Source organism: Aptenodytes patagonicus, chromosome 1 (genome assembly GCF_965638725.1).
Source record: "Aptenodytes patagonicus chromosome 1, bAptPat1.pri.cur, whole genome shotgun sequence".
In the NCBI taxonomy this organism is placed as follows: domain Eukaryota; kingdom Metazoa; phylum Chordata; class Aves; order Sphenisciformes; family Spheniscidae; genus Aptenodytes; species Aptenodytes patagonicus.
In genome coordinates, this window is record NC_134949.1 from 51671038 (window position 1) to 51689598 (window position 18561).

The window sequence follows — 18561 nt, forward strand, 5'->3', positions numbered from 1 at the left end:
ATCTCACCCTACTTACTATACTCTGTCCCTATCCTGCTGACAAAAATAATTCCAAGACTTTCTTCACACAAGCAAGTATCCCTAATTTGTTCAGGTTCTCCGAACGTCCTCCCATCAGCTCTGTATTGCTATGTTCATGCTCTGCATTGCTTTTCTCCATGAATGTTTGAGAATGGCAGCTTTAACTCCAGCTGCTCTGATGCTTTTTATTCAGTCTCTAAAAGAAAAACAGCATCCTGCTTTCTTGCTTCTTTCCTGCATAATACCACCAGTTGTTGCTGCTCCAGTGCCTGACCATTTCCATCCCCCAAGGTTAAAGCAGTAAGAGAAATGTTGAAATTATCCAGGCAATTTACCCAGGAAAAATTCCCATTTGTCTGGAATAAGCACAAATGGATTTAATACCAGCTCTTGCCATCATCTGGAACATACAACCTGCTGCTACCACCTCTAGCAATTATATTACAAGTTCTGTGATATCTGACACAACTTGTAAAGCCCAAATCCTGGAGCAATGCAATTACATACAACTCTACAAACTTGTCACAGAGTTATATTTCCAGTTCTCACGGTCACAGGAAGAGAAGGAGAGGCTAATCCTGTTGAAAAGAAACCCAAAATCAGACAAAAGCCCAATGCCTTCATAAAATTGTCTTAAGCATGAGATTTTTTTCATTTTTCAATACATAAGTACAATACACAACCTGAATGTTAGTCATGATACTTTATGCTTTTAAGCAGATCAGCTAGACTATAGAGCGGAGGCTTCATGTTTAACTCTTAAACATGCCAAAAATCATCCTTGAAGGTATGCAACTTTCTTCCATGGCCACAGTAAGCTAGGTAGTGCATTATTCTTACAGCAAGAACAATGAAGAAAAACTACTTAGTTCAACTTGCAAAGAGAAAAACAAAGGAAATACATAAAATTAACTGGGTTATGACTAGCACGTGCACCTGGCCTACAGTATGAAAAGCATTGTAGACTCCAGTAGTAAAGGTACAGTGTATAGGGTTACCTATTTTTCGAACATTTCATTATGCAGCAACAATCTGAAGCACACCATTTCCTTTCCAGCACTGTCAATTAATGGGCTGGAGGGATGGAAAGAATGACTAAGGTGCAGTACAGGAAAAAATAACACAAAACAAAATTAAAAAACAAACAAAAAAAACAGTCTTCCTTCACAAATAGCTAATTCCTACACTTCAAACTGTAAAGCTCATTTATTGACACATGCAGGATCTCATCTTAGCATGGAAAACAGAATTTCTGCTGATACCCCAAGTCAGCTAGAGCAACCTTCTTTTTCTTCACGTCTTTCTGCAGTGCATGGGAAGAAAGAGCCATTTGTTTTACACCTGTTTGAGCTGAGCATTTACGTAAGAATTTGAAATCTGTGCATAAACTAGAGAGCCAACTGTCTTCATCAGCGTGACATTCACCACAAAGGCTAATAAATATATGAAAGGATCACGAGCATTACCTGTACATGGTTATAATATATTGTATGAACAAACCATCAAAATAGTAAGATAAAGAAAGATGAACTTGCCAGAAGACCATAAGAAAAACCATAAACACCTATGTCATGGATATACAGTATATCCTTACTTTATCCCTAGCACACACAAATACACCTTTTCTGTCGATCTCCACCCCTGCCACAGCCCTCTTGTAACTTCAGGAAGGGAATTGTAATCATTCTCTGCTGCTAGATACAACCACCTGATCCACAGTTTATTAAACAGAAACCTGGAGAAACAGGACCAAAACCAGATATCCACCAGTGTGATCTAGATACAGAGTCACTTCATTAAATCATCAGCGCTGTTGACTTTGGTGAGTAAGTTCTCTTGCTCTCACCTCCAAATAGTTTCTGTTGTGGATATATCTTGAACGTCAGTTTCTGTTATATCAACAATCAGTTTCGTTCCGTTTTCTTATACCAGAGTATTTAGAGTAGGAATAGGAAAAAAGCACAGATAAAAAACTTCCCTTTAGATTGACAAGGTAGCAAACGCGGAGACCTCAGGTTGGCGGTTGCCTCTCAGAGCTCGGCACCCAGGCCCACCCGGCAGCCCCACCACCCTCGCCTCCCCAGGCCGTCTGCTTCCGAGGGTCGCCCCGACAGCCCTTCCCGTGCCCTCACACGCCTTACCCGCGTCTTGCGGCGCCGGTGCCGCTCCGGGTCCGAGTACGTCCTATCGACGGCTAGCACCGTGTCGCTGCCTGGCATGCTGCCCCGCCGCCGCCGCCGCCTCCTCCTCCTCAGCGGTGCCCGCCAAAAGCCCGCACGCAGGTAGGGGTCCCCTCAACGGCCGCCCAACCGCCAGCCCAACGGCCGCGGCACGGAAGGGGCTCGGGGCTGCCGCCGCGGTGCGGGAGGGCCGGGCACGCCCGGAGGGGCGTGCCCGGCCCTCCCGCACCGCGGCGGCAGCCGCTCCGCTTCTCCTCAGCCGGCACACCCGGATTAACCCCTCAGCGCTCCGGCTCCCGCCGCAAGGGGCGAGGCGGGCGTCGGCCGAGCGTTGTGGCGCCTAACGGTCGGGTCGTGAGGGGGTCGGGGCCGTGGTGTTTCCCCCCCCCCTCCGAAAAAGGGAGGGCGCCTGAGGGGAGAAGAAGGTGGGATCGAGCTTTAGCCAGAGGGAGCGGGCCATAAATCGCTTTTTCTTTTTAATTTTGAAGGCCGGCGCTTCTGAGGGGGCAGCAGGAGCTGGGGCAAGGATGATCCCCCTGGCTGGACGGAGGGGTGACAGTCCCATTCCTCCTGCTGACAACCGCTGGTTTGATTCAGGCTTTTCGCTAAAGCTGCAGCTCTTGAAGGGAGTTACCGTCAAGTGGCCATCTCGACTCCTGTTAAAAGAAATCTAGACCCTGTGGGCTACAGCGAAACCTCACAAAACATAGCAAATCCTAAAAGTTCAGAAGTCCAAAGGGAAAAGAAAGGAAGAAACCAGAAGTATTAAGTATGTTGTCGTTTTGGGGCGGACTCACTTGGAAGGTTTTGACTGTTTTGCGGTAGCATAAGGCACCCTGGACACAGCTGAGTGCTGCTGCTGGAAAGCCCTTGATACCCAGAGGCTTCCACAATAAACATATTATAAAAATTCTGTCAAACCAACTAAATAATCAGGGTCTGCATTCTCCAAAGTGGTCAGTGAGGCACGGCAAACAATTCAGTCCCTATCTCTGCACATTACACATATGAGATAAATCCTTCAGTGTCCTAGCACAGGGGAGCTTCAAACCATGCTTGTGAACACCCAAGGAAAACTTGTTTTCCAGGGCATGCGTATGCCAATGTACTTAAGTTCCTAAGAGTTGAGTGGAGTTCCTGACTGATTTGTGCGTTTATCTTCAGAACACCTATGCTGAGGAATGCATTTAAATCAGTAACAACGCATTTTAAACTACTGAAAAGTGTAAATAGAATACCGTTTTTATAATCACTCATTTAGTCGTAAAGGAGATGTACTTTTTTCTTTTCTGGAATAAGTAGAATAGTTGGGTTACCACTTCTACCTCGTTATACAAAGTAAATCTGGAGTTCCTTCAGACTGTCTCCCTTGCCACAGCAGCAGGACTTCCCCTTTTAGGTACAGTTGTTACGATGCTCATGCATGAGTCATAGTGCTTTTCTTTTCTAGTTGGAGACAGCAACAGTCCCAAGGCACGTGCACATATAAACATACATAAATCAACACAGGCTCCCCTGTGTTGTACTGTTGTTGATCATAAATCAAGCCCCCCCTATCCTAGGGGGGGCTTGCAGCTTTTAAAAAATATTCCCCTGACACCATGTACATTTTTTATTGGAATCTTATGTTCCGAGACAACACTACTATCAGAGGTTGATTATCTGACACAAGGGCCTCCTTGGTGTTTTCATGTAATGAGGTCTTCAAAAATGAAAGACCTGAAATTCCAAAGTAAAAATAAATCCTAGACCTCACCTTCTTGGCAGGTGTTTCTTCTTCAACTCTAACACCAGTTTTTACAAAGTTATCCCAAATTAAGTAGTGAGTGGGTATACTAAGGGAAGCGTTATTTGCCCAATGCAGTATTCAAAGTAACGAAACTAACACAGGATACCTGCACACAGGCGATGACTTGCCGCCCTTCCTATACTTCTTATGCAGCCAAACGAGAGAGCTGAAGTTGGAAGGCTGCTGGGAAAAAGCTTTAAAATGGGAACTGGATTTCTTCAGTCCTTCAGCTCAGACATGAAAGTTAATTCATGACTCAAAATGTGCCAGAGGGTGGGGAACTCTAGAGGTAAAGGTCAGTAAGAAATCATATAGGCAAATGTTGTGGGTTGGGGGTTTTCACTGAAGTCATAATTGCACATTTCCAAAGGGGACGGTGCGGCTTCCAGCACCTAGAATGAAACATCCATATTTCCTCAGAAACTTTCGGGAGCTTTTTTAAGCCTTGCCAGATGTAGTTGATCAAAGCATAGAGAGGGTAAGTAGTTGGAAAATGGACACATAAAAGGCTTCAACTGCTTGGCCCTTTAGAAATACAAGGCTTATTATAAATCATAGTTTATTCAAAAGTTTAAGAGCTTTATTTAAATAATATCAGCTTTATTTAAATAATACCAGCAGACTAGCCACAAAATGATGAAACTTCTCTTCAAGATTAAAAGAGGCAGGGATGCGCAATATATATTTAGAGGTATATCATGCGTGGCTGGGCTCAGTAGTATTAATATACATACTAATATATTTACGAAGAAAGCACTGTCTCCTAATGTAGCTTCTAAGAAGAGAGGATAATATGGTTAGTCTCATAAGACCTTGGTGTTGCATTAGTCACACCTTCCAATGAAGCCTGTGGATCCGTTTGCTTGGGCGCTGCTCTCGACGGTGGCAGTTACTGCCACGCATACCAGCAACAACAGCTCCCGTGTCCTGCACCAGCAGCGAAAGCCCTGGCACTGGGCAGCTCCCGGAGGAGCTGTGACCACAGGGCAGCAGGCTGGGCAACTAGGAACAACTGCTGCACACAGCAGCAAGTTATGGTGGAGCAGAAATAGCTGCTTGGGTAGAGGCACCTGTCCCACAGGTCAGGAGAGCCCTTCCACACAAGCTGAATTAGGAGCTGTTGCCATCTCTTGGCAGTCTCTGCAGGTGCCGCACTTTGCAAACATCTCAATAAATGGTTCTTTTCTTATGTTGGAGTTAAATCATCTGCATCTTCAGAATGTAAGTTTAGTGTATATCAAACTATGGTGCCATGCAATTCTCTGGCCAAAGGCTGCTCTTTTCCCCCTTTGTCTTTCCCCCTCAACACATGTGCCGCTAGGTCCTTCCGAGCATGTTTCCGAGTATCCTATGGCATGTTTGCAGAATACATCTCATTTTGTTTGTGTGCTGGTTTTGGCTGGGATAGAGTTAATTTTCTTCACAGTAGCTAGTATGGGGCTATGTTTTGGATTTGTGCTGGAAACAGTGTTGATAACACAGGGATGTTTTAGTCACTGCTGAGCAGCGCTCACACAGAGTCAAGGCCTTTTCTGCTTCTCACCCCACCCCGCCAGCGAGTAGGCTGGGGGTGCACAAGAAGTTGGGAGGGGACACAGCTGGGACAGCTGATCCCAACTGACCAGAGGGATATTCCATACCGTATGACATCATGCTCAGCATATAAAGCTGGGGGAAGAAGAAGGAAGCGGGGGACGTTCGGAGTGATGGCGTTTGTCTTCCCAAGTAACCATTACGCATGATGGAGCCCTGCTTTCCTGGAGATGGCTGAACACCTGCCTGCCGATGGGGAGCAGTGAATGAATTCCTTGTTTTGCTTTGCTTGCGCACACAGCTTTTGCTTTACCTATTAAACTGTTTTTATCTCAACCCATGAGTTTTCTAACTTTTACCCTTCCGATTCTCTCCCCCGTCCCACCGGGGGGGAGTGAGCGAGCGGCTGTGTGGTGCTTAGTTGCCGGCTGGGGTTAAACCATGACAGCTTGGCTGAGCAAAGACAACTCCCTCTCCTCTCGCACACACAGCTGGTTTGTACAGCTCTCCTTCCCCACTCCAAAATAGAGACACGACTCCCTGAACGTGGCAGAATACTGCACAGCACAGTATTTCTGACAGCCTCACCAGGTACTTCTCTCACTGTTATTTTCAAAAGCCCACAGAGTTTAAATAAATGCTCTTCCCACACACTGCACCTACTCTCAACTGAACCTTCAACCCACTACAGCAAATTCTTCCAGATATTGGCAGGAGCATGGGGCTGGACTCACAGTGACATAGGCAGAAGTGGTAGCCCATAGATGAATTCTTCTCACAAAGTATTTTTTTAAATTCATTTCTGTGGTTTAAATTAATGATAAAAGCGTTAAACCATCCCAGCCATACATTGTGTCAATTTTAAAGTTCAAATACCTCAAAATCCCTCACTGACTGCCCAGCTGTCCTTAGAGGCATAGAGTAATTTCATCCTTTTCCAGTGCCTTCCCTCACTTCAGCATGCTGACACGACCCACAATGCTTAACTCTTGATATTTACATGATTTTGCCTACCTTTTTAAAGTGACCTTTAAAAAAATAATGCCAATTAGGAATGGAAGGTCTGGTTAGACTTAAGATCACTGTACAATGGTGTACACCACTGTATTCGGCTTTCAGAGGGACAGACATCAATACTGGGTTTGCCTGCATTGCCCTGTTTTAGGAAAATCAAATCTCTGGAGGGACAGCAGAGGCACACTGTCAGGTGGAGCCTGAGCTTTCTACAGATGACTCCTGTCTCACTCTTCCCTGCAAAAGCTGCATCTTTGCCATCCATTTCCTGCTGCATGACCCCGCATAGCAGACACCGCAGTCCCACCTGTGAGCCATGAATTATCTATACTGACTTACGTATAGGCCATGGAGGGAGAAGAAGCGGCAGTGGTGACAGTGGGATTACTTAGCAAAACCCAACTCGCACACAATGTAATCCCATAGATGGGGTTGTGCACACACACTGGGAAGTATCACAAGAAAGGAAACCTTTATGGAGATGGAAGGCATGGAAATCCTATCATTAGGAGGCTGGCTTGAGGTTTGGCCCTGTTCTCTTTCCAGTTTTATCATTAATCTGGATCTTGGTAATTTACTTTACTTATTTGGACTTCCACTACCACATTTGTAAAAGGAGAAGCACAGCACATCTTTCTTCTGTGGAGAACCTTGAGCTCTCCAGAATTAAAAATGCTATTATTAAATGTTGTGTTCTGATGTTGTTGGGAGAAATTAAACATACGGTGTCAAGTGCGTATTTCAAAGGCACAATCAGGAAGAAGGCAAAGGTCCCTTTTTCCACAACGGTAACATCCATACTCTAAACAGGATACTGGGGCTTCTTACGAGAGACTTTTTAACACACCCTCCAAATCTTTTTCCAAAAGCTTGTAGCAACCAGCCTCTGGGAAAAAGGTCTACGTGATGACAGACTCTCAGTGCCATTTCTAAATCTGATGGCAAATGGGACAGTGCTGAGTGACGTACGTCTTGCAGTTATCTGTGAGCACACCGTCACGGTTCTCAGTTTGTCTGCCAAAGCATGAGCCTTTCACACCCACAGGAAGGGAGATACTCCGCTTGTCTGTACCCAGCACAAACTACTAAGGGATCACACTGAGACTTACAGATTGCATTGCCAAGCTGTGACGTTCATTCAGAAGTTGTTGATAAACATTCAGATATCAAACTAAATTTTTAAATCAACTCCTCTCCTCCCCTGTCCTCTCCTCGTTTTATGTGCTTTCAGGATATAACAGCCATGGACACTCTGTGAGTACCCATTTTCTACACAGGAAAAAAATCCAAAACTGAGACTGTCATCATGCATTAGTGAGATGCATTGATCAGGGGTGAAGGACAGAGAAGCAAGTGAAAAATTCCAGTTCAGGGTAACAGAAGTTCTCCCTCTTCTTCCTTTCCCCTGCCTACTATCCTGTGTCCCTTGCTGTGTGATGAGAGGCAATTTCAAGCCCCTTCCTCGTTCTCGTACAGCCTAGGAAATTTCTGCTACATAATGAGTGACAGCAATAGTGCAAATAGTACCTACAGGACGGTGGCAGTGTTTTGCATTTCAAATGCTGTGAATAAAAGCCACTGTTTTAGCAGACTTGAATTCCAGCTGTTCTGCATACCCAAGAACTTGTCTGGAGCCCAGCTATTTACATTAAAGATGACCCATGTTGCAGAGGCAAGTACAGAATTCTCCCTCGGGCAATGTGAATGGTTGCTGCTCATCAGCTCACAAATTTTCTTCTGCCTCATAGTATGTGATTTGGGGCCCTTCTGGGAATAAGTGTATGCGGCCTGTCTGTCCCTAATCAGCCACTTTGATATTGCCATGAGGTATGCAGGACCAATGGCTGCAGCCTGTTGGCACATAAAGGTGTACCCCATTCCAAAACATGAATGCGAACTTGCATCGAAACTGTTCCGACTGCAGCCAGAAGACAGCCGGCCTGAATCTCCTATTACTGCATAACCTGGTGGTTACATCAGTGTGACCTTTTATCCCAAATTAAAACAAACAAGCCAAAACCTCGAACTAGACATAGCCCATGAACACAAGAATTGGTCTCGGGATTTACCACCTCTACCCACTGCTCAGAGAAGTGCACACAGCTCCCCTGAAGTGGCATGTAGCTGGGTAGCTGACATCTGAGCTCCTAAAGGCTCTGTAAGTCGATACACCACAGCGTTCAACCTACTGCTTTATGGCCATAGCTTCACAGACATCCCAGCTCAGTTTGTGGCTTATGGTTGCACACAGAGATTGTAGGTTGTGCTGGATAGGAACCTGTCAATTTTATTTGTCTATGAAGTGCATTGCATGACTGCGGCTCTGTGTAAGTTATGTCACGCTAAATGTGTGACACCAATTATTTCCATATCAAGAGACAATGTCAAATGCAGGATTAAGACTTTTTTGCCGGTCAACCAGAAAACACAGATAGGTTATGAGAAGATGGAAAAATTAATGATTACATAAGTAAGCCTACACCTCTTCCTGGTGAGCGTTGTTACGATGCAGCCCTTTGGGTTTCACTGTGGTGACTCTCTATCTACAGAGATGCAAATTACAGGGACATGAAGCTCAAGTTCCCTCACCACTATCGAAGTCGACCACCTACAACTCATCTAACTGTGGTTCTGCTAAATCTAATTCAATGCAGTGTGAAAGCTTTCCTTTAAAACCAAGTGAACAGGGAAGTCAGTTATCTGGTGGGTCAACCAGGCATTAATAAAAGCCATTAGATAAATATGGTTAAGAGCCCATTTAAGATGAGCGTAATGAAAACAAAAAGCTCCTTCCGGTTTACTTCTCAATCTGCCAGACCTAAACATATGACATTCAGCTCTGATTTGGGCGACAGGGACTTAAAAGATTAACATTGACTAAGCAGAAAAGCCCAAATGCCACTATGTTTAATTGGCATAAATTTTGCAAGTGCCTGATTTTCACAACAAATATTTTAAAGGCAGGAAATTGCAAACAAAAAAACACAGCACAGCATAGACATTTGCATTACGCTAAGTAAATTTGTATCAACCACCATTTATAAGTATCCAGCAACACACTCCCTTTACTCATCTAAATATAGTAATTTATCAAGGAGATGGTTCTGGGTTATTACTATGTATTACTATATAATTCTACAGGAGAGTTTCACTGAATAAAGTGTTTGCTGCATTTGCTTCTTGGTTGTATTGCTAACAGGTATTACATTCATTTTACTTTAATTTTATAATGCTTTTAATGGAAAAAATCCAGGTCCATTGATTAAAGTTTTGCCAATTGCTTCAATATGCAAGGCCTTTATCACATATTTCTGCATGTTCCACAGCAAATTCACTCACTACTAATGTCCCAAAGATAGGGGCAGAGCTTCATAACTTCCTGCATGTAAGTATTCATTCTTAACAATATCAAACTGCAGCATCTGTATGCATACGTTCCTGCATCAGAACTATATAATTATGACTACTGGAATCATGATTTAGATTGGACTAGTTGACCATGGAGGCAAATGATAAGATATAATGATTCCTATTTTTAACTATCCTGGTGCTGCCAGATGCTTCAGAATAGTCTGTGAGATAATACAGATCTTAAGCAGAAAAAATAAATGGGAATTTTTAACATATAGTCATCCTTTTGGGTCTTTTAAAAATCATAATTTCATAAGCTATTATTCATTATGAAATTTTGGGGACAATTTTTGAAAGAGTGAAGTCTTCTGCTTTGTTCTTATACAACCACTGAAATGTATGAGATATCATACAATTTTCTTAACCCTGGGACCTGAGTTTTAGCAGGAATATATAAGAAGCAGCTTATTTTGCAATATCTTTGGAAACTGTAGCAACACAAGGTAGAGTCCTAGCATTTCAGGGGAGTTTCCCCCTGAACGTCCATGAATGGAAAATGTTACAGCATGAGATCACTGGAAAATGGAACAGTAGAGATACAACATTTGCCAATAAAAATTCCTATTCTGCTATAAAGGAGTATCATTTTCTGGAACAAAATTAATACCTTTTTTCCCAGCATAATTGTAACTGGGCTTTTCTTACTAAAGTTATATCCATGAAGGGTAGAATTTCTTTTTCTTTACCTTCTTAACCAATACAGCTATGTTGATAAAGCATTTATATGTAAAGCAATCCTAAGGCAACAGAAGTGTAGAGAACCTCAGTGTCTACAGTCACCTGACAGCGCTGCAGAAGACACCCTGCAGCAGCCAGACAGCTCTGTGGCTGGAAGAAACTGAAACCCCTCTGCCCTTCCAGTGCCCACTGTGTACTCAGCCCTGCCCATCACCAGCTAGCCTCAAGTGCCACTGAAAGATGAAGCTGTCCCTCTTCCTGCCCAATTTTGGCTAGCAAGGTTTGGGTTGGTCTGATCTGGAAGGTCGGCAAGTAATTGCCTCTGCTCGAGCTACGAGCAGCTCCCCACTTCTCCTTTGTAACCACCTCAGGCCAACAATTTTACAGATATCAGACAGATTTTTCAAGCCCAGTATAAAGGCATGACATTATCACAACAAGAATCTCACAGGCACATGCTTACAGATCGAAACAGAGGAAAAAACTGCAATAATTATAGCCTTACTAGTGAAACTGTTCTTTTACAATGTTCCCTTAAATTTATTTGTGTTTGTATCTCACACACATACACTGCCTTATAAACAGTTTTATTTAACGTATTATAAGGGGAGAAATTGAAAGTTCCAGCTTTCCTATTCTGCTAATAAAGTTTAATTATTACATGTAGGTTTTGAAACACTTGTAATTAGGAGTCTCAGTAGAAAGCATTGGAGCAATATATAAACTCTAATAGCAACATAAAAACTCTAATAGCAACATGGTATATATCATAAGTAATTAAGAGCTCTAGGGCCCAGGCATATAAAAGTTACGACAAAGTAACACAGCTGAGGAGAAGTCATATTTACAGAAATCAAGACAAACCCTTCAGAAACAAGTGGTATCACAAAGACATAGGACATGAAGGGCAAGTGCCTGCATTGCAACTCACTCTGATGCTCACCAATTCCAATGATTTTCAGCATCCCAAACACACAGGTCTGATACAATTATGAAACAACGGAGCATATTCTTCATTAACACTCACCAAAACCTTGCATTTCTTTCAATGAAAGGTTGTCTTTTTTCTAAACGATACATTTTCTCACATTTTCTATCTTTTAAAACAACATATCACAAACCTTTCACTGTTTGAAAACTTAACAGGAAAAAACTCGAGAGAGGGGTTTTTTTAATTTTCATTTTTCATTTCACTTATTTTTCATTTCTGCCACAAGTTTTCATGAAAATAACCTACCATTTTCCAGCAGTTCTGTTTTGCGCCGCTGAAACTCTAGGCATGGTTTGAGGATTTGCTTAAGCTGAAAGGCACAGTTCTGCCTCGGCTGGTAAGCAAAGTGCTCTGGTCACATACCTGTAGCTCTGCTGTAACTGCACAGAGGGTAGTAGCAAGCAGCTGCAAAAGGCCGCTCTCTATATATGCCCCTGTTGCGTAAATAAAGAACGATCCCAGCTACAGGTGGGGCCTCCGGACAGCACAGCCACTGGCTAACATCAGCGGCCTTGAAACTACGGGCAGGGGAAGGTATCAGAGGCCCCAGGGCCATAAACAGAAATGGCCAGTTACCAATACTGACCTGGAAGCAATCCATGCGAGCTGCCCACAGGCAGTGACATAGGCAGAGGAGTATTTATACTATGGACTTAAGCTGCAACAAAAACCACTGACTGCTTGGATGCCACTGCTTCAGAGTTAGTATGTAGAATTGACGACTGGTAGCCTGTAATGCTACATGTGTATGTATTGTCAGGGCAGAGAGATGTACCTTTAATGCCTGTGTTTAGTCTAGTATCTTATCCTCGAGGCCGGGTTGTAATTTGGATGCAACAACGGTGAGCTGGTCAGAGAGCTGATCCAGGTTAAAACTACCTCTGTCGAAACAAAATAAATTGTTAGGTTGCAAAAATACATACTTATTAGTTTTATAAGCTCCCTCATCTGACTGACTGCACAGCTCCTCAAGCCGTGGTGTTGACTCAGGAAAGTGGGCAGGGAACCACACCTGAGGGCAGAAGGCAGAACCTAGCAGAAGTCAGAAGTAAGGACTAAAGTTGATCATGCAATCACATTCTCAGTTGCCAAGGGTTTAATTGTGTCATAGCATGTTGGGTGTGTTTGTATCCAAAGGCTCTTAACATCAATATACTGTGGATCTTTATAAAGGTTAATTATACTTGTAAAAGATATGGAGTGAGGATACAGTTAAATGTTAAGCCATCTAACATTTACAGAAATCTGTAAAAGCATGGGCACCTCAAAATGAACTACTAAACCTTTAAAATGAACTATTATCTTACTTTCTAACAGAACTTCAATAATAGTATGATTCATTCAGGCCTTGGAAAAATAACAAACAGCTTCATCCAAGCAAAAACCTAGTGGGAAGCCTCAGAGTGCATCTTCTGCTGAAGTTGAGATCAGCAATTATATGAGTATCATAATACCAGCTGCTGAAATTATGATGAAGGAAAGATGAAAACTAACAGGACTGCCTGAAGGACCAAGAATAATGCAAATGAGTCATTAGAACATCTGTGGAGATAAAGCATCTGAGATATGCAAACTATTGTCTGGTTTGCTAGAAAAGGGAAAAAATCTTTATATATAACTAAAATAAGTGACCCAGCAGGAAAGATATGCTCTTGTCTTCCCTAAGAATGTGTCATCTCCAGGGGATGCTTCACTAAATCTGTATAAACTTTCCTCTTGCTACTGATAATGAAATTTCCTTTCTTTATCTGGACTTCATCTGATCAGTCCCCAAAACCATAATGTATTTATTTTTCTAAGGCATCCAATAGTAAGAAATAAGGACGCATCTGTACACAACTCAGCTTCGCTGATGCAGAAAAGGAATAGATAAGCTCAACTAAATCAGCAGGGAATTCTCACATTCCTCTGTAGTGAATGGAGACAGGCAGCAGAGTAAACATTTAAAAGTTAAACGATTTCCCTAAGCATTTAAATAGCTTAAAGTGAATCCTCCTCTTAGGATGAGAATAAAAACAAACAAATGTTTAGTAACTGCTCTCAGCAAGACATTTTCAGCCCATCTAGCAAAATCATACAGTGATTTAAAAACAGAAGAGATTAACAGACCCCAAACCAGCAGGTTTTCCCCCTACAAGGCTGTTTTCTTTTTACGGATACCCTTTTCTTTCCTCTTTGCATGTACAGAGCTAAACTCCCTGCAACTTGTTTACATGGCGACAAACCTCTTTTTGACCTAATTCCCCCAAAACTTCTTGACACAGCCCTCTTGTTTCTTTTTGTAACTTCTAGATCTACACACATACAAACGTGCATCGGTAAACACATGCACATGAGCATTTCCCCCTCCCCGAGTTTTCCAATATTCCTCGGTGGCTGTGAATGACACTGCCAGCAAACGAATCCCTACTATTTTCAACATGTCTTTATACTGCCCTGTAATCTCAGAAAAAGGAAAAACACTAGGCAGAAAACTTTGAGGTTAAAAATATATTGCTCAAGCTATCTTCTCTTTGTTCATTAGGTATTCTACAGACAAGCATATATATAAACACACATTAATAATTTATGCCTCCCCAGCGCTTACAGCATTTTATAGGCAGAGCGAGCGGTTTACATGTGGAACTGCACGGTGTGTAGGGGGAACACCCACGTTGTGCCTTCTTGACTTCAGTCTGCCAAAAGCCTGAGCAGTTGTCAACAGGTCACTGTGTTGGATGGAGAGTAAATAGTAAAATAGGGCAGTGGGAAGAAAGTTAACAGTTTGGGGTTTTTTTTGAGAAGGGACGTACCAGTCTTGAAGAGGGCACTTTTGTCCCAAGAAGAAAAAAATAAGTGGACCTGTTTGCATGTTACGGGTTGATTGGAGAGGTTTCTGAGCTGTTTTTAGTAATTAATTCTTGCAACAGATTTTTAAAATGTCCTAAATTGGGACAAACCTTTTAACTTCTGTGAGCATTACCAATTTTCAACAGCTAAGGACCCTCCCAAATCTCTTCTGTTATTGCCGATGGGTTTTAGTTCAATAAATTGTGGGCAGCCATTAAAGTAGGGAAAAAAAGCAGTCCTGTAATTGCAGTGAGCAAGCTCGTCTCATGTTCTGCAGAACCATTCAAATAAGATGCAGCATCAGTGTCTGTAGTTTACTACAGTCCTGCTGGTGGTGTGCAATAAAGTCTTGCTTTCAGCCACTATTAAATTTGAAATTCTTTTCACCACAAATTCTGTGGCACTTGGATGCCTTTGAATGTCGGATACGGAGCCCTCCGTCACACTTAGTTGGGTGTGTCTACCTATTTCAAGCTAGAATTTATATACATAAATTATATTTATATACATAAATACATATATTTATAGAAACATATATATACACATATAAAATAGAGAATATGCAATAGCATCATTTCTTGAATCACAAGTATGAGAAGCTGTATGAAAACTTGCAGTTTTAATACTGAGCAGCTGCAATGTTTTCATATTAACAGGTCAGCTGCAAGCTAGCCAGAGCACTTCCACCAGGAGGGTGTCTCAGGAGGAGGGAAGAAATACATAATTTGTTCTAGCTGGCTTTTCCTAATTCCATTTACTAGGATTTAATTGAATGAGCGCAGAAAAGCTACCTAAGAGCCATATACATGATGACAGTTTGTTCCCCATATGAAATTTCTGAAATATATCTCTAGGTTTCTCCATGTATGTTACCTCTCTGATTCAAATCTAATGATAGTAATTAAACTGATTTTGATCATCAAGGATTTGATCAGCATATAGTGCTGCTGCTTAGACATACAGAATTCCTACACATGAGACATCACAATTTAGTTAGACCTTGTAGATCATGCTGTCAGTACTGGTCAGCATCAGTCTCTGGAGCAGCTGTGGCAGAATTTACCACGTAGGTGAGATATGTGCTGCAATGGATACTCAGGACTAATTCTTTGTACTTTGAATTTCATGTAGTTTTCCAAAGACACATATTTATGCAAGTACTTTGAAGAACTTGCATAAATACTGAAGAACATGCTGACCTTGTCAGATCGTGTGGCACCTGCGAGAGAACATGGAAACTATTTTCCAGATCTTAAAAATGTGCACATACAAGTTATTGACTTAATTGATGGCCAACGGCTCTTCCATAAGGTTATTTCAAAGGCGCACTGTTTTTTTACTGAATTATCCATCACTCAGGGCTATAGTGTGTGCATCACTTATTAAAACTTAACTTTCCCTGGATAATCTACTTGGTCTTTTTACTTCATTTTTAATCTGTCTTTCCTTAAAAGAGATCTGGAGAGTATCAAGGTGAGGTGCTAACGAAATAACAGGAAAAAAAACCCCAGAGTTAACTTTCAGATATGGCCACAGCACTAACAATGCTAAACAGGGAGTCTGAAAGGCGTCCTGCTGCAACCTTTTACTAATATTCAACCTTCATCTTTCTGCATCCTTTGATTTTGTGGCTTACTTGAAAGACTTGACACATACAGGCATCTTTCAAATATCAGTCTGAAGGATATTTTTTATTTTTTATATATATACACACATAAAAATTGTTTATAGCAGTTGTGCTCTAATATAACACAAACAAATATATCTAAGTGATACTATCAAACAAATCAGAGACGACACTGTTCCCAGAACAGAATCTCTGGAGCTCTCCCTGCGTTGGGCGCCATATCACCATCAGGGGTATCGTCGTGTGTTTTTGCCCTGTCAGCACAGGATGAATTTCACCCCTCAGACAGTTCCCAACCAATCTCATTTCTGTCAGCCTCTCTGAAAGATGGAAGACAGTGGATGGATGCATTAGATGAATTTGAAATAAATCGTAAGGAAGATAGATATCTGTTGATAACTGGGTCTCTTCTGCTGAAGGCTGATGCCTCAGCTGTGTACTGATGGAAATTCTTGTCAGCACAGATGGTTTGTTTTGACCACGCTATATCATTTACATGTTATAATAATAACAGAAATTGGGTGGTTATTTTGTGGCAGCAGCCAGTTTTCAAAGGAAGTTAGAAGCACGTGGGCACTGAGAAAGTTATAACTGATACTAAGCATGGCAACGAAACTCAGCAGTCTGCTGTGTAGGTGATACTGCAAGACACATGAAAGCTTGCCTGAAACAATCCACCGCATCTGTTGGCGAGCTGTAATCGAGTGGTACCTTGTTTTAAATTTGCCCTGAGGTGAGCTAACTCAATGTAAACAATCTGCTTATACTTGTCAACATTCATCTTTAAATGTATATTGATAACTGGAAGCCTAAAAAAAAAATAAAACCAGTGTGCAGTGCACACGTTTTAGCTGCAGCTCTGGCAAAAAGAACGTTTTCTTGTCCCAGGTAGAGGACAGCCAGCACTTTCTTTCAGTCCAGCATTGCTTCATTTGCCATGGAGTTACACATCTGATCCTTCCTCCAGCAACAGCAGAGGAGGAGGAGGCGGCTGGCGTGGCAGATGTCACCTACTGTGTCCTTGAGGAGCTGATGTGCAGGTGCGTGTCCTGCTCCATCCACTCGTGGGGTGGGGGGAAACTGCCAAGAGATATTGTTGCCTCCGCTGATGTGATATGATAAATTATTAAGCTATTTTTTTCTGTTAAAATCTGCCTGTGGCCTTATTTACTAATGCCAGTTACCCTGGATAAATGCCCAGCAAGGACTGATCCACACCAGTTCATCTAGGGAGAAAAAGAGGTGAACCATCAGTAGCTCTGTCTTTCTGTTGCTATGTTTTTCAAATATTTTCAGATGTTACACTGCTAGTACAGGACCCCGGGGACTGTCATAGGAAGTTACTGGGGCACGTACATTTTTGTAACCTTTCTCCAGGTGCGTTTTTACAAAATGGAGGCAGGGATGGGGACAGGGGAACAGGCTCAGCGGCTGAGGCTTACTTGGAGGCCTTTACACAAGAAGCAGAGACGAATCCTACATCAGAAGCTGACAGACAAATCAGGAGAGCACGTGGTACTCGGCATCTGCTCTTGTGCAGGATGGAACAAGAGTGGAAGAAGGTACCTAAAACACTTTGACAAAACTTTCCTGCTTCATGGGCAGCCTCCTGAAGCAGCTGCTATCTTCTCCTTCATCCATACTTCCCAAGAATCAAAATAAAGAGCATAGCAACAGGAAAAGAAATCTGCAGTAACCTTTCAAATCCCCAGGAGGAGGAGTACGCACGAACACTTTATTATGCCTTAAAATTTTTACATAACTTGAAAAGTCTGTGTAGCCTGCAACAGGTCATTTACCTCACAAAAATCTCAAATCCCTTTAAAGCTGAAGACATTAGTGAAACTGTGAACCAGAAAACCATTTCTATTGATTTTTGTTTCCCCTCTCTGCTGTTGCTGTAAACGTGCTTCTCATTCAAAAGACATTTTAACCCATGTGTTGCACCATCATCTGGACATATGGGGAGGAGAAAGCAGTAGGACATGGAATAGCACAGGGGAGGAAGCAGCAGTATGGGAAGAGCAAGAGAGGAGACAGGGAAAACTCGAGCAGTGGCTATATGCTTGCAGTGGCTATATGCTTGCATTTTTCAGAGCAACAAGCATATTGGTTTTTTAACACACCATCATCCCCACTTTAAGTTCCCCGGGGAACACGCTAACTGCTGAGAGGAGCCAGTGAGACATGGCAGCACCACCTGGCACACGCAGCATGGGAGTGTGCAGCAACGCCAAGCATGACTTCTCGCTGACCTGCAAGGTCCCCAGCCTCTGGGGGGGATGCAGTGGGCTCCACAAGTCCCACACCGGCCAACGGAGGGTTAGGGCAGGCTATAGGGTCTGTTAGCCATATACCACCATACTTGGAGGAGGTGTCAGGTAGGGAGATGGGAGCTAAATGGTCAGGTCAGAGGCTAGTTAGCTCTGCCACTATAGGAGGCCCAGAGGACTGTGCCATCCCTCCTGACAGACGTAACATCATCCCC

The 18561-nt window shown here is 42.7% G+C and overlaps 1 protein-coding gene across 3 annotated transcripts in view; it reads right to left on the reverse strand.

The window, feature by feature from the left end:
* The window catches only part of TMCC3 (transmembrane and coiled-coil domain family 3), a 156194-nt gene that overhangs the window by 53358 nt on the left and 84275 nt on the right, over window positions 1-18561 (reverse strand). Inside the window, exon 1 of one of the 3 annotated variants that reach the window (XM_076334714.1) lies at window positions 11864-11927. The exons of 1 other annotated variant lie outside the window; for it this stretch is intronic. In XM_076334714.1, coding sequence (XP_076190829.1) covers window positions 11864-11866 — 3 coding nt within the window. In that variant the 5' untranslated portion in view covers window positions 11867-11927. Of the gene's footprint in view, window positions 1-2162; window positions 2371-11863; window positions 11928-18561 lie in introns of those variants that run through there. One more of the 3 variants, XM_076334695.1, reaches the window with a different exon arrangement.